Source organism: Psammomys obesus, unplaced genomic scaffold, assembly GCF_907164565.1.
Source record: "Psammomys obesus unplaced genomic scaffold, mPsaObe1.curated_primary_1811, whole genome shotgun sequence".
Classification (NCBI taxonomy): Eukaryota; Metazoa; Chordata; class Mammalia; order Rodentia; family Muridae; genus Psammomys; species Psammomys obesus.
The window spans coordinates 10,580,091-10,594,284 of NW_026591918.1; the positions used below are offsets into that span (position 1 = coordinate 10,580,091).

The 14,194-nt window shown below is 45.8% G+C and overlaps 1 protein-coding gene across 1 annotated transcript in view; it reads right to left on the minus strand.

The window, feature by feature from the left end:
• Nucleotides 1–14,194, minus strand: part of Wdfy4 (WDFY family member 4) — a 206,044-nt gene that overhangs the window by 121,215 nt on the left and 70,635 nt on the right. The window contains exons 24-30 of the mRNA XM_055612466.1: nucleotides 13,612–13,685; nucleotides 11,824–11,985; nucleotides 11,157–11,248; nucleotides 9,537–9,636; nucleotides 7,051–7,256; nucleotides 6,006–6,175; nucleotides 4,165–4,290 (exon numbers count right to left, since the gene is read on the minus strand). Coding sequence (XP_055468441.1) covers nucleotides 4,165–4,290; nucleotides 6,006–6,175; nucleotides 7,051–7,256; nucleotides 9,537–9,636; nucleotides 11,157–11,248; nucleotides 11,824–11,985; nucleotides 13,612–13,685 — 930 coding nt within the window. The remainder of the gene's footprint in view (nucleotides 1–4,164; nucleotides 4,291–6,005; nucleotides 6,176–7,050; nucleotides 7,257–9,536; nucleotides 9,637–11,156; nucleotides 11,249–11,823; nucleotides 11,986–13,611; nucleotides 13,686–14,194) is intronic.

The following is a 14,194-nucleotide window of genomic DNA, read 5'->3' on the forward strand; positions in this document are numbered from 1 at the left end:
CACACACACACACACACACACACACACACACACACACACACACACACACACATCTTCCCTCACCCTAAAACCTTAGGGAATAGGTTCCATAGTTACCTCTGTTTTGCAGCTAAAAACACAGAAGCCTGGAGAGGTTCACCCTCCCAAAGAACACCCAGTAGGTGAAAGACAAAGAGAGTGAAACTAGGAGGTCTGCGAGAGTGCGCTGTGTCCCCATACCAGCCCTGCACTAGTGGCCTGCACTGGGCTCAGGGCAGAACGTGCCTGTCAGTCCTCAGCTCACAGCCAGTTTCCCCACTAGGGACTCCACCCTGAACCACACTGGAATCCACCTTGTCTGGGTAGGGCTTGAGGGGGCCTATCCCTGCCATCCAGGAGCCTGGAAGGCACTGTGCTGTGTTTTGCTGTTCTGTGCTGTGCTGTGCTGTGCTGTACTCTGTGCTGTGCTGTGCTGTGGAGTTGATCCCCAGTGTCCTATCCAGGCTTGAGTTTCCTCCCACACTGTGATCTCCTCTCCTGTGGTCCAGGCTACACAACTGAGCCTCCTCCCTCTGAGTCCTGAGTGACCCCAGTCCTCTCCTGGAGCCAGTTCCCTTGTCTAACATACTCAGCTGCCCATGTAGACGTAGATCTGTACCCCAGACAAGACATTCAGCCACTGTCTGAACTCTCGCTGTTCCGAACAGGCACCTGGAACTTCAAACTGACCGGCCTCAACCTTAGGCTCATTCCCTGCACAGAACTGACACTCCGCGTACTCCAAACGACTCATAGGCAAGTGTTAGAGTTATTCTTATGATTAAATTTCAGACTTTGTCTCTCATCCCTCTAAATGTTTACCATGTGTAGCATGTTATCTACTCAAATTGCCAAATTTCACCTTCATAACAGGTATGTTTGTTGTAGTAGATCAATTATTGAGTGGCTTTGCCCCATCATTTGCATGTTAAACTAATATCCTTAACACGTGGATTTAATGTGCTTGCAATGCATTATAACGTTCAACCTTATACTTTCATTTCCTTCAGCATATTTTACAACATCTTTTAGTTTTAAATGAGCTTACATTGTCACTTCTTTTGCTCTATTTTTGATAACATTGATTGGTTAGATAACAGACTCATTATGCTACAAGTAAAAAAATACATCTCAGATATCATAGAAATTAATTGTATATTAGTTCTCCGGTAGAATGAATAATTTAGGAAAGATAAAGAATGTAATATATATATATATATCTTTTCTTTATCTATTCTTTATCTTCTTTATCTTTCCTAAATATATATATTTAGGAAATATATATATATTCTCAGTTACATAGATTCTGAATCAAGAGATCTTTTAAGATCTTTTAAAATGTAACCACAGTAATTCTGGGAAATAACAAAATTGAAGATGCCAAATATAACAATCTTAGAAAGTGATATAAATAAATCAGGATACTGCTCAATATATTCAAGATGGCATTCTTAAAATAAAGCCACAGACCTTCATATTCTTTTTAAAAAATAGAAAAACTGTGATGGAAAGAAAGCACAAACCTCAAACCATAGAGTAAGAATGTAGAAATTATCATGCAGAAAATAAATTAGAAGGGACAAGTTGCCATGTCCCACGGGAGCCCATTTGTTAAAAAATTTGCACTGTTGAAGGTGTTAGAAACTTTAAAAACTTTGTCTTGAGTCATTGGGGATGTACCCCAAAAGAGAATTGTGGGGTCTCAGGTTCTTCTCTGTACCCTGACCATAAAGTGGGTAGTTTTGCTCTCTCATGTGTTCCCACCATGAACTACTATCACAGCCATAAAGCAATAAGGCAACTAACTACTCACCAGCTGAAGCCTCTAAAACTGTGAACCAAAATAAATGTCTTATCTTTGTAAGTTGATTATCTTGAGATTTTGTTACAGTAAGAGAAAGCTGACTATACAGAACCATTTATGGAAAGAGAATAGTAGGGAAATTATTTTTTGAGTGTCAATCTGAATGGTCAAGAAGTTGTCTAAAATCCCAAGCAGGTCAAGAGCTATGGGCCCAGGAAACTTGCATTTAAATAACAGAAGAACTAGGAAATTTAGCATTTTTAATATAAAGAAAATCCCGTATTTTATTTTAAGACTAGTAGAATACCAATATCAAACCTCACAATGACACAATAGAATTAAATCTCAGCTCAACAGCATTTATAAATGTTCATACAAAACCATAAATGAAAATCTGTGAATAGAACAGGGAAATACACTGATTCTAAGAACAGGAGGGTTGAATGAGATCTTTACAACCATGCAAAGGATCACATGAAACTGACTAAAAGCAAGAACCACGTGATCACTTAACAATATGGCTAAGGCAAAAGTAAAGAATAGCTATTTTTTAAAAGGACAAAATGCGTGTCAGGGAGATGTCAGCAGGTAAAAACAGTTGTCGCACACACCTGCTGACCCGCGTGTGGTGTGAGAGTGAGTGTGAAAAGCCTGCTACAGTGGCACACATCTATAGGACAGCACTCTACAGAGAGAGGGGAGGCCAGAAGCTGCCGAGGCAGTCTGCCTGGAAGATGCAGTTGTGAACAGCAAGAAAGATCTTCAAACAAGGAGGAAGGAGGGGACTAACAGCAAGGTTATCTTCTAACCTCCACACATATGTTACAGCATGCACTTGCCTGCACATACGCACGCACATACACACACGTAAATTTTAAGTAAAACAAAACAAAAAACGGGGGGAGGGGTCTATGCCTTCTCAACATAGCTACATCTGCATGCATGAGAGAGAAAGAGAGAGACTGGTAAAAGGTAAAATAATATGGTTTTGACCTAATGCTAAGGAACTCATCTGTGGAACCATTGTCTATGTGGCCATGTTGCTGAGACTGTGAGAACGGGCTGAGCCTTTCTGCACAAAATGAGCGTTAGAGCGAGCACTGGCTGTGGGGATGTGTGTTGTGTGGTTGGGGGTTATTCAAAGCCTACTGGAATGTTCCTGAGGAGTTCATTCAAACAAAAATACATGAGATGTGCTTTGATGCCCAACACGCACCACAGAATTTGAACCCAAGAGGTCACCAAGCTGTAAAGCAAAAGTGTGCACTACAGATACTGTATAACAACAAATACATGAAGCAACGCCATACATGTCTACTACAGATATGCATAGTTCATGCATACACAAGTCTTACATTTTTCTACTTTACTGACATAAAAAAATAAGTCCACAAAATACTGGGGAAGTAAAAAGAAATTGCTTTTGAGACGCCACCTTTGTAAGGACACAGTATGATCTCCTAAAGTTGCCTGCCAGTTATTCCACTGTAGCTCACAGTGGCCATAACTGGGGTTGGGGTGGGGGTGGGGTGCCAGAAGATTTTTAGGTTTGGGTTTCTATTTTTTTTTCATGTGAAAGACAATACTTATACAGCATTTTAACAAGAACAATGGCTTCTCCTCACAAAATCAAGGCTCCCATCAGGCTTGGTGTCTGCAGAATGAAATTGACTTTGTCTGCCTCTTACCTGTTCCCAAACAAAATAACCTACATCCATCATGGCTGCCTCAATGTCTAACAGTCCCTTCCACCCACTGCTCATGGACCTTGAAGGTCAAAAATCAAACAGTGCCTGTGCCAAAAGGCTCTGTGCCAGGTCATCCATTTTCACTGAGGCAGGCCTCTACCTCACAAGAATCTCCTGGGCAAGGCCACCTGTGCTGATGCAGATGACCCCTTAAAAAGATAACATCTTTGTCTCCTCAGAAATGTCCCCAGGGAGGAAAAACAAATGCTTAAAGGAGTGAGGAGTGCATAAAGTGCCTTGGGAATGTCTAGGTGTCCCCCATGGTGGCATTTGTGTCTTTTAAGAAGGAAAAGAGTGACCCAAGCTGGCAAAATTGCCCTATGTCATCACCGCACTATGAGACAGCAAGAAGTCCCTCACCACATGCCAGGCAGATGCTGGTGTCATGCTCACAGACTGCCCAGCCTACAGAACTGTGAGCTAAATTAGCCTCAATTCCTTGTAAATGACATAGCAGCAGGCATTTTTCTATACAACAGAGACCGGACTAATATGCCAGCATTACTAGGAAGCTTCTGGAACAAAATAAGCTGACCCTTCCATACTCCTTCCTATTGGAACCTTCTAATAGATTGTGTAAGGAGCAGGTCTCACCTGGCTTATGATGGCTTTCAGCATTCCCAGGAGCAGCAGGGCACCTTCTGTGCACAGCCCCACCTGGAGGACTTCTTGCTGGTGATGTTTCTGTAGAAGCCACTGAAGCATCGAATCCAAGCTCTCCTTGTGGAGAAAGAAGAACCATAAGGAGACCTTGCCACCAAAGGAAGGTGGGAAGGCGCATCACATTTTCCAGGGGTGCCCAGACGGAAAAACACGAGGAGAGAGAAACAGACTAGTTCATCAGTCCTTATCAATATTTCAGCCCACAGAATGGTGCATTAGAAGCACACACCTCTAAGAAGGTTCTAGATCTACCAGAAACTTGCAACATGGAGAGTTCCTGGGGCTACGGGAACAGAGCAGGGGAGTAGCACTGTTTACCATGTACAAGGCTCTGAGCTCTAATCTCAGAAGTACTCAATGTCCCAACCCAATCCAGTGGGTATGATCAAGGAGGTGACAGAAGACAAGGATTTCAAGGTTCAGGGAAAGTGCAGAGAAGGAGCTGGGTGTTGGATCAGAAGGCCCGACACCGCCCATTTAATAGCTCAGACAAACTACTCAGCCTCTTGGCTGTTCAATTTCATTCTCTATGAAATGAAAACTCACATTATCTACTCCCACAGGATTGTTTAAATATCAAGTGAAATAAAATATGTAGAGTGTCTCTTACAGGTCTTACACCCTTAGATGTTTGTTTCCCATAATACAGAGAGAAATAAAAACGCTGGTTCTCTATGAACTTAAAACAGCATGCTCAGAACTTTGTGCTGAAGTGATCTATTCTATTTCTATCTATCAAGATGTAGATCCAGGCCATAAAATATGGGACTATGCAACGAGCTGAATATTTTAGCCATGCCTTTTTCTATTCCTGTTCAGTTCAGTTCAACTAAAACCTAAGAAATGATTCCCAGTTCTGTTATTCATCAGGTACCTGGGGAAAAGAGTCAAAGGTCAAGACTGTCTCCCATTTGCTCAATGTTTAACAAGGCATTATCCCTTTGGGTGTAGATGCTATGTAAGATGCAATGAGGCACAATAGAGAAATTGTCTAGGGCTATCAGCAGGAAGTGGCCAGTGAGAATGGGAGAAAGGAATAAGGACACATACTCACAGATGTGACAGGTGAGTACATAGCAGCTGTCTTCTCGTGGACATGAAAGCAGAGTTATAGTAGGAAGAGGAGGTAAGTTGAAAGGCCAGTTAAGCAATCAAATTAAAGGGGTCCTGATGCTGGCTGGGGTCTGCATCTGACCTGGTAGGTATAAAAGGCTTGAACCGAGTGTATGAGTGGGTATGTGGCAAGATGGTGTAGTGAGTGTGGGCTTTTCATTGGGAAATTTAGCGAAGAAGTTTATAAGAGAATTGGGAAGGAAGCAGACCAAAAGTGTGGATTAAGGAGCAGGTTCTGGTCTGAGTGGCCATGAAGAGTCAGGGAAAAAAGAGAAGCTAAGGGAAAGAGGAGGAAAATGCTGTGCTTGCGAGTCACTAAGGTCTGAGGAAAATCAGAAGCCTCCTCTCCGAGTGACAGTAGAGGGAGAGCACCTCTGATGAACAGGGCTGAGGCGTAAGGTGATGCGGCCCTAGCATACTGTAGATCAGATTAACCGTGTCAGTATTCTAGGAGAGACCACGGAAGGTAAGAAAGTCTAACGGGGAGGTGGGAGGGTTTAAAAGCTAGCCAGGAGTGCAGGATGTGAGAGGATGAAGCAGGTCAGGCTGTTCTAGTTGAAAGAAGTAGAGGGATGGAGAATCTTAGGGAACAGCCATAATCATACGGACTCAGAAAGCCAAGTGTGCCCCTCCTCCCCAGGGGTGCACCCAGAACATACTTTGGGTCCGTCAGTCAGCTCTGTAAGTGGTGTCTGGAGGAAGAAGGAGGACACGATGAGGTACACTTCCGGGATAAGAACATGGTAGGCCAGAAACTCATCCAAGACCCGGAACCCAGGAAGTAGGCAGGGACTCTGGTCGGGCACTACAGGGTGGCTCTTCAGATTGTCTATTGATGAGGTAGGAGAGGCACAACAGGAACATATGAAATGTTTCACAATCATTTCTGGCCAATTCTTAACATGCTCATTCATTCACTCACCCATCTACCTATTCATTTATCCATCCACCCACTCATCCATACATCTATTCATTCATCAAAAACAGATACTAAACAAACAAACAGATACTAAGCTGAGCATGGTGGAGCACACCTGTAATCCCAGCACTCAGAAAGGCAGAAGCAGGTGGATTGCTGTGAGTTTGAGACCAGCCTGCTCTACAAAGTGAGTTGAGGACAGCCAAGACTACACAGAGAAACCCTGTCTCAAAAAAAAAATCAGCTATGCAAAAAGCAACAAGGCAACCCTGTATTGGACAGAAGATCTATCACATTCCAAAAAGACGTACAGGTTCTAGGCACATATGAAACGACATTGAAGTGGGAAGGACAGGCATAAAGCAATTCAGATAAATTAAAATGTGCTTATGAATTATGATGGACATTAGAGAGATGCCATTACAAGCAGAGAGATGTGATTCGATCTTCTAATTCAGGCTGGCCCCCTCCTGTCTTGGGGAGACTGGCACAGAGCTGGGACATGAAAGACAAGTCTACATCCATCAGAATGGGCATCCAGGGAGAAGAACCAATGTGCTAGTGTGTCAGCAGGTAAGAAGAGGGTGGAAGGCAGCCTGCCTGAGTTAGTAAGCATGAGGTTCTGGAATGACTCATCCATGGGAATCTAAGAGGGCAAGGGCTGAGGTGGGTACAGGCCTAGGGGACAGGGCTACACAGGTCCCAAGTGGGCAGGGTTGGGTAGGGCTTGATCATCACTCCCACCCAGGACAAAAGAGTTGCCTGGAGACACCACAGATACTCACCCATCACAATGTCCACACCCTCCATGCTGTTCTCCACCCAGCATCCAGCAGACAGGCCATCTCTAAATCGCCCACGGAGGGAAGGGTGTGACAGAAAGTGCAGCAGCAGCTTCAACGCCAGCGTGGTGGTGCTGGAATTCAGGTGACCCTGTAGGAGCAGCAGGAACCAGTCGGGGCCCAGGCTCAGAAACACCTGTTCCTTTGACCTAGAGGGGCAGTACAGCAGGCAGTCATCTCTCATTCCATGAGCAAGAGGCGTGCCCAGAAAAAGACCAAGTCACCCCACACAGGGAAGTGAGGCAGTGCTTGGCCATTGCAGATGAAATGTGGATTGTATTTTGAAGGAACAGGTAAAAGGCTGGCAAGATCACCGCACAGCGGATAGGCTCGTCCATTAACAGTGCTATGCAAACAGGCCAGAGCTTCTTAGGGCAGTTGGGAACCCAAGCACAAGCGTGGAGAGATGTGTGCTCCTTGCAGCCCCACCCCCTACTGCTCGTGCTCGCCCCCTCACTTCAGTCCTGTCAGCAGAGTAACCTAAACCATGAATTTATTTACCTCTGTCTTTAAAGTATCTAGTCAAAACTGATCTAGTTGGAAATGTCCAGTGGTTAGCCATGGTGAAATGTCACTCTCAAACATGGACTTAAAGTGCTGAGTTTAGATTTGCTGGAGGGAACTGGATGGCAGGGAGATCAGAAGCCTGTCTGGAAAGGACAGTTGAGAGGGTAAGAGCTCCCGCCATTTGAGAGTCACAGAGAGAAGCATCCAAGCAGGGTAGGTTCTCAGCATCAGCTTCCTCACTAGGTACACCGAGGGGATGGCTGCTAGCTGCTGGCTGCTGGAATGAGTCAACACTGGACTAGAAGTGAAGGAACTGCCTCCCACTTAGTACTGTCTTTGTGCTTATCAACTGGATGGCTTTGACAGGGCTCCTAATGTGCTCTGCCATTTCATGATGGTGATGATGGAATGGCGGGAACTATGATGGTGATAGCAATGGTGGTGACGGTGATAGAGATGGTGGTGGTAACGATAGTGATGAGGATTAGATTATCATATCTTCGTGATACCCTAAGATCCCTTCTTGGACCCATCTGTCAATTCATTTTATTCTCACCGCAGGCCTCCATGAAAACGACCATTTTCAGTCTCACACTGAGTAGAAGGAGGCATACAAAACTTGTAGAACCTCCTTGGGGCCTTAGGGAAAGAGCTAAAATGCTAGTCCTAGGTTGAGGTTTCAGAGTTCAGATGTTTGAGAAACACACCAGAAAAAGTCTCTTCCAAAGCTATGGAAAGGGAAATGGCTAGGCTCACTCACCTCTAAGGCTCCTTCCAGCTTGTGCTTTGATTCTAGGAATGTAAAGTCTTACAGTGTGTGTGTGTGTGTGTGTGTGTGTGTGTGTGTATTGTATATGTGTGTGTATTGTGTGTGTGCTGTATGTGTACTGTATATGTGTGTGTTGTATGTGTATTATATGTGTGTATGTTATATTTATATGTGTGCAAGCTGGACATTAATGTCAGTTGTCTTTCTCATCATTCTTCAGCTTATTTTTGGTAACAGGGTCTCCACTCAACCTGGAGCTCACAGTTTAGCTAAACTAACTGTCCAGAGACCTCCTGAGATGTATCCGCCTCCACCACCCTTCCCAACACTGGCCACCACATCCGGCTTTCATGTGAGTGCCAAGGATCCAAACTCAGGTCCCCACGTTCACGAAGCAAGCGCTTCACCCACAGAGTTACTTCTCCTGCCCCAGCGGGGAAGTCATTAGCCACTATTTGCCGTTTCTTTGCTAAGGAGTATCTTCGTACCACATCACCTAATACACCTATGTACTGACTCAAACTCAGACAGAGCAAAGCCACTAGCTCAGGGCTGCATCCCACAAGCCAGGATCAGTGTCTGGTATACAGTAGGTACTCAACAAATAGTTGTTAAGTGAATGAATACAGGATCTCAGGCAGACAGCAGGGAAAAATAATGTAACCAGCTTTGTGGTTAAGCATTTCTTTGAAAGTTAATTGAAGGCAGATACTTCTTTTGATCCAAGTTGGAAGAACTAACTAGAGCTCTAAAACAGCACAGGAATTTGGCAAACCTTCTCTATGATGGATGTTGTTTAGGCTAACCCTCGCTCCATTCTGTTGTCTGCCAAGCATAAGACATCAAAGACAGCGGTTGTCACAACTGCCAAAACAATAGCCATTACAGGATACAGCGGTGATAAAAAGAATTTATTGAAATGATAGCAAATCTGTTTCTCGTTCTCTGAGCTCACTGAACATTTGCATCAACATTTGCATATAGCCCTGGCTATATCTCAGGGCAAGGTCTGGTTTATCGGGTGGAGAGAATGTTATCCTCATTCCGACTAGAGCAGGACACACCGCAGCCAGCAGACTCGGGGATGCTAAGCTTTTCATTAAGAGAAGGTTTTAACACCCCACCCTGTGTGAGGCAACCCGGGCCAACTCACTCAGAGGACAGATGAAGTTGGGGGGAAGATATTACACCAAACAGCATCTCCAGCAGCTGGTTTCTAAGCCAGATTGTCTTTCCAGATGTTTGGCTTCCAGCTAAAGAAAAAAAAAAGAAAGAAATTTAGATTTGAGAGAAAAAGGATGTAAAGAGGCATAATATTTGCTACAGCAAGCAACTGTTTTCATCAAATACTTAGTTTACTCAGGAATTGGGCCACAGATAGGGCTCAGAATCTTGGCATCGAATTCTGGACTTCTGTGTGACACTTAAAAAGAGCTTTGGAACATGTTGCTGTGTTTCCCTTTACTTGGGGGGGCAACTTCTTGGGGGTGGGAATCTTTAAACTGATAAAGTAAAAGAATATCTTTCAGTGAGAAGCAACTTGACCCTTCAAGCATCAGAGAAACTCTAAAGGACACAATGTTTAACAGAGATTTAAACTAAAGACTGTTAGCAGGCATGGTGAGGCCCGCCTTTAATGCGGAGCACTTGGAAAGCATGGGCAGGCAATCTCTGTGAGTTCATGGACAGCCTGGTCTACATAGACCAATCAGGGTGAAAAGGGGAAACCCTGTTTCAAGAAAAAAAAATGATATAGGGGTAAAAGTTTCAGTACGAAATCCATGTGAGCAGGAAGTCTGACAGGAAGTCTGACCAACTATATCACTCTTGACCTACTGTCCATCCACTCATTCTCTGGCTCTTGTTGTGTGCCCCATTCAAAGAACACACGCCCTACAGCAGAAGCTTGGAGAAGACTCACATTCCTCCCTATTTGAGTCTGGCTCCATCTCTCATTAAGACCCTAATCTCATTGACCTTCTCAGCTCTATCTTCTGAGAGATGAGAATAGCAATTTCCGTTTTTGAGGCTTGACCTAAGAAGATGCCCCGGAGACTATTCTACGATGGTGAGACTGTTTTACTTCCATGCAGTGGAGTTTATGTGAATGAACACACACGTGTGTATGCATGCACATGTGTGTACAAGTGGATAGAGGACAGAGGTCAAGGTCAGAGTCTCACTAACTCCAGAGCTCACTGGTTTGGCTAGATTGGTTGATCAGAGAACCCTACAGATCAGCTGTTTCTGCCTCCCCCGCACTAGGCTTACAGACCTACAGGCTGGTGTGTCTGGCTTATCATGTGGATGCTGGCGAGTCAAGCTCGGATCCTTGCGCTTGTGTGCTGAGTGCTTCACTGACTGAGCCGTCTCTCCAGCCTCTAATTAGTTAAATTGTGCACTTAAATGGTCCCATCTTCAACAGGGAGGATCCCAAGGGCCCAGAACAAAATGCTTATAGTTGTTGCGCTATGCCCTCCTAGCAAACCGAGGCTCAGCAAGGCAGGGCAGCTGTTTTGCATGAACACGAGCCTGGCTCAAAAACACATCACAAACTACGTTATGAGAAGGCTTTGGACTTCAGAAATCAAGCCTAGTGGGACTGGAAACGACTACTCTATAAAAGAAGGAGGGGAATCGGCACCATTTGGCCATCATAGCTGTGGGCGTTTCCCTTTTTCCCACAGCTTGTTTCCATGCAAAGTATCCCCAATATGTGCTTTCGGGTGACTTGACGGCCATCTGACCTCACATCTGAAAAGAAGGCTCTCACCAGGTACGGAGGGGTCCTGGGCTTCATCCAGGCATATCTGTCTCTCGTTCACTGATGCAGGCTTGAGGGTGTATATGACGAAGAGCCCAACCCTGTGTACAGCAAGATGAGAAGGGCGTGCTTAGGCAGTGGTCTCAGCTGTGCCCTCTGCATTTGTGTTTAATGTTTTCTACGCGGTCCATTCAAGTGGGGCACAAAGTGAAAATCTGAGGGACCTAGGGTTTTGCCGTGATCAACATTGTGTTTCTAGAAACTTCTAAATCTGTCAAGATTTATCAAAGATGTTGACTCTGGTTCTTCCAAGTCAAATTTCCAGATAGGCAGGAAGGAGAAAGAGTGGAATGTGGAACAGGCTGACCGCTGAGGGAAACCAGCAGGGGGTAGACAAAGGGCTATTGCTTCGAATACTGACTATGGGAGTGGGTATTTTTGAACTCTCAGGCATAGACCAGGTGCCTGAGCATCAGAGGCTAGGAAATCTGCCATCTTCCACCTTGAATCAAGCAAACCCACTCTTGTCCAAATGCTTGCCCCTGACCACAATTTTCTACAAAGTTCTGAATGGTCTCAAGTACTGGGGCGGGCAGGGGAGGCTAACATATTCCCTTGTAAAATAACCCCAGGCTCTTTCGCCTGCCCCACTCACCCCAGGAGCTTGTTGAAGTACCTGAGTAAGTCCTGGATGTTAAAGTGGCCCTTCAGCTGACAGCCCAGAATGGCAATGATGGTGGAGACCTTGGACAGGGCCAGGCTTGGCTCATTGAAGAGGAATAGGAGCTTGGTTACCAGCTGTGCCTGGTGGGCTATTTCAGCATTTCTGGGTCCTTCCCTGGGGAGCCCAGGAGAGAGGCAGTAAAAGCTTTTACTGGAATGAACCAAATTCACTGTGTTTCTTCTAAAAAGGGTTTCCAAGCTAGGCTTGTTCTATGGCTCTCTGACACTAGCGTTCTCTTGGCAACTTGTCAAGATGCCATCAGACACCCCCTCAGGTACGTGTCTGCCAAGTGTCAGAGTTGCTGGAGCATGCGCTGCTTGTCCCTTCCAGTCCCTGGAAACCACCTTTAAAGACAAACCCAATTATTGACTTGGAGTCTGAGCCTCAGGGAGAACTAATGCTGGCTTCAGAAAACCCAGAGCAAAGACAGCAGACGCACATGTGACCCAAGAACACTTCCCAACAAGCGGCAAAAGCAGCGCCGGCCTGCAGAGCCCGTCTGCCTGTGTGATCTTCCTGCCCAGCCCAAACCACAAAGTGGATGAGCACTCGGTGGAGAGGCCGAGGAGAAAGATGGAATTCAAGTACCCACACCCCCTCCTCAGGATAATCATGGTCTTATTTCCAGTAAGTTCTACTTCTCCAAAGACAAGAACCACAAGGGTAATGTCTGTTGCTTAGGCAACAGGTACAGAAGTGGAGAATGGCAGAGGGAGGGTAGGAAGGTATGGGTGGGGTCGCTCCTTTGAAACTTTCTTGTTGACATTAGCATGTTCAGTTCTGCAAAGTTCTACAGCCCATACACTAATGGGACAGACCCAAGGCGGTCACAGATCATAGAACTATGTGACAGGAAAGACCCGTGACTTTCCACCCAAAAGCTGGGGCCACCTAGGCAGATAGCCAGTAATAGCCTGAATGAAAATCTATTCACAAACACAGTGAAAACAAGGAAGACATTAACGGTTACTGGGATAGCAGGCAAGGGGGTAGCTCATGGCTCTGCTGCCTCCTCTCTCCTTTCACAGCCCTTATGTATTGGGAGTATGTTCTCACTAAAACTCTTCAGCCTCTGGAGAGGCAAAGCCATGCTCTTGGCCTGGCCATGAGAACACAGTGGCCCAGCAGAACTCAATCCTATCCTAGGATTGGAGTAAAGCCTGTGTCCCACAGCCACCTGGCTGTCACAGTAAAATGCCTGCCCAAGTGAAGCAGCGCAGGCTGAAGAAAAGTAGGGAGGGCAGAGAGGGGTGCTCGTGTGGTACCCCAGCAGGATCTGTGCCCTTCTCTTACACTAATGAACTGCTCAACAAAATTCCTCCAGCCCCTCCTCTTCTATCCCTTCTCCTCCCTGCATTCTTCCTTCCTTAGCCTGTTGCAGTTTTATTTCTGCCATTGGCAACTCCAAGTGACTGGTTAGAGAGGGAATGGACAGAGAGCAATTTGTGGCCTAGAGCAACTATTTCTTCTTCAGGCCAAACTCATCACCTGCTGAGCCCTAATTCATCTAATTCTGGGCTAGTCCTTGGGGCTAGAGGCCTCTGAATCCCCAACACCTGTCTCCTGAGGTCCAAGTCTGTCACAGGAGGAAGAGCTGTCCCACTGCTCTACCCTCAGGAGTAGGTGGGTGCCAGCATTCTAGGAAGTGGCAGACAGTACCACTGCTTGTCCCGCCCCTTAGCCCCGTTCTTTATTTGAAGATATTAGTTGTAACTCTAGGGCTACTAAAACCCAGCCAACCTTGGTGACCGAAGGATCTCCAGGAGATGGGAAAAGAGAGCAAGCTCCAGGTTGTCTGCAGTGTTTGTCCAGAGCTGGAAGAGAGAGCGGGTGTTGGTTAAGACCAAAGAGTGGTTGTAGCCGGGGCCGCAAGTCTGAGACGAGTTCCCTCATGCTTAGCAGGCACAGAGTGCATCTCTAAAGGGAATCTCAAGGATCTCTCCCACTTCCTGGTGCCTCATCATGGGTCTGAATGCTAATCAAGGATACCTTCACCACACATCTCTCCCTGGGCTGCTCACATGCTAGAGCATTTGCAAATAACCCCTCTATTTGACAAGGCCTTTTCCATTGAACTCTGCAAACATAGCCCAGAATTCCTTGTTCCTAAACTCTAACTGCCCTTCACTCATCAGAAACCCCATTTCTGCCTCTCTGTGGAACTGGGAAAGGGTGGCAAGGTGTCCTCTTGATCCTTCTGGCAGTGAAGAGAGCCTGGGTCTCGGACATCACGGCATCTCCTGGCGTATCCAGGAGACATGTCAGGCACTTGGTAAATGCTGCTACAGCTGGAGTGAGTTGGTCCACCCAGAAGCCTGTTGAT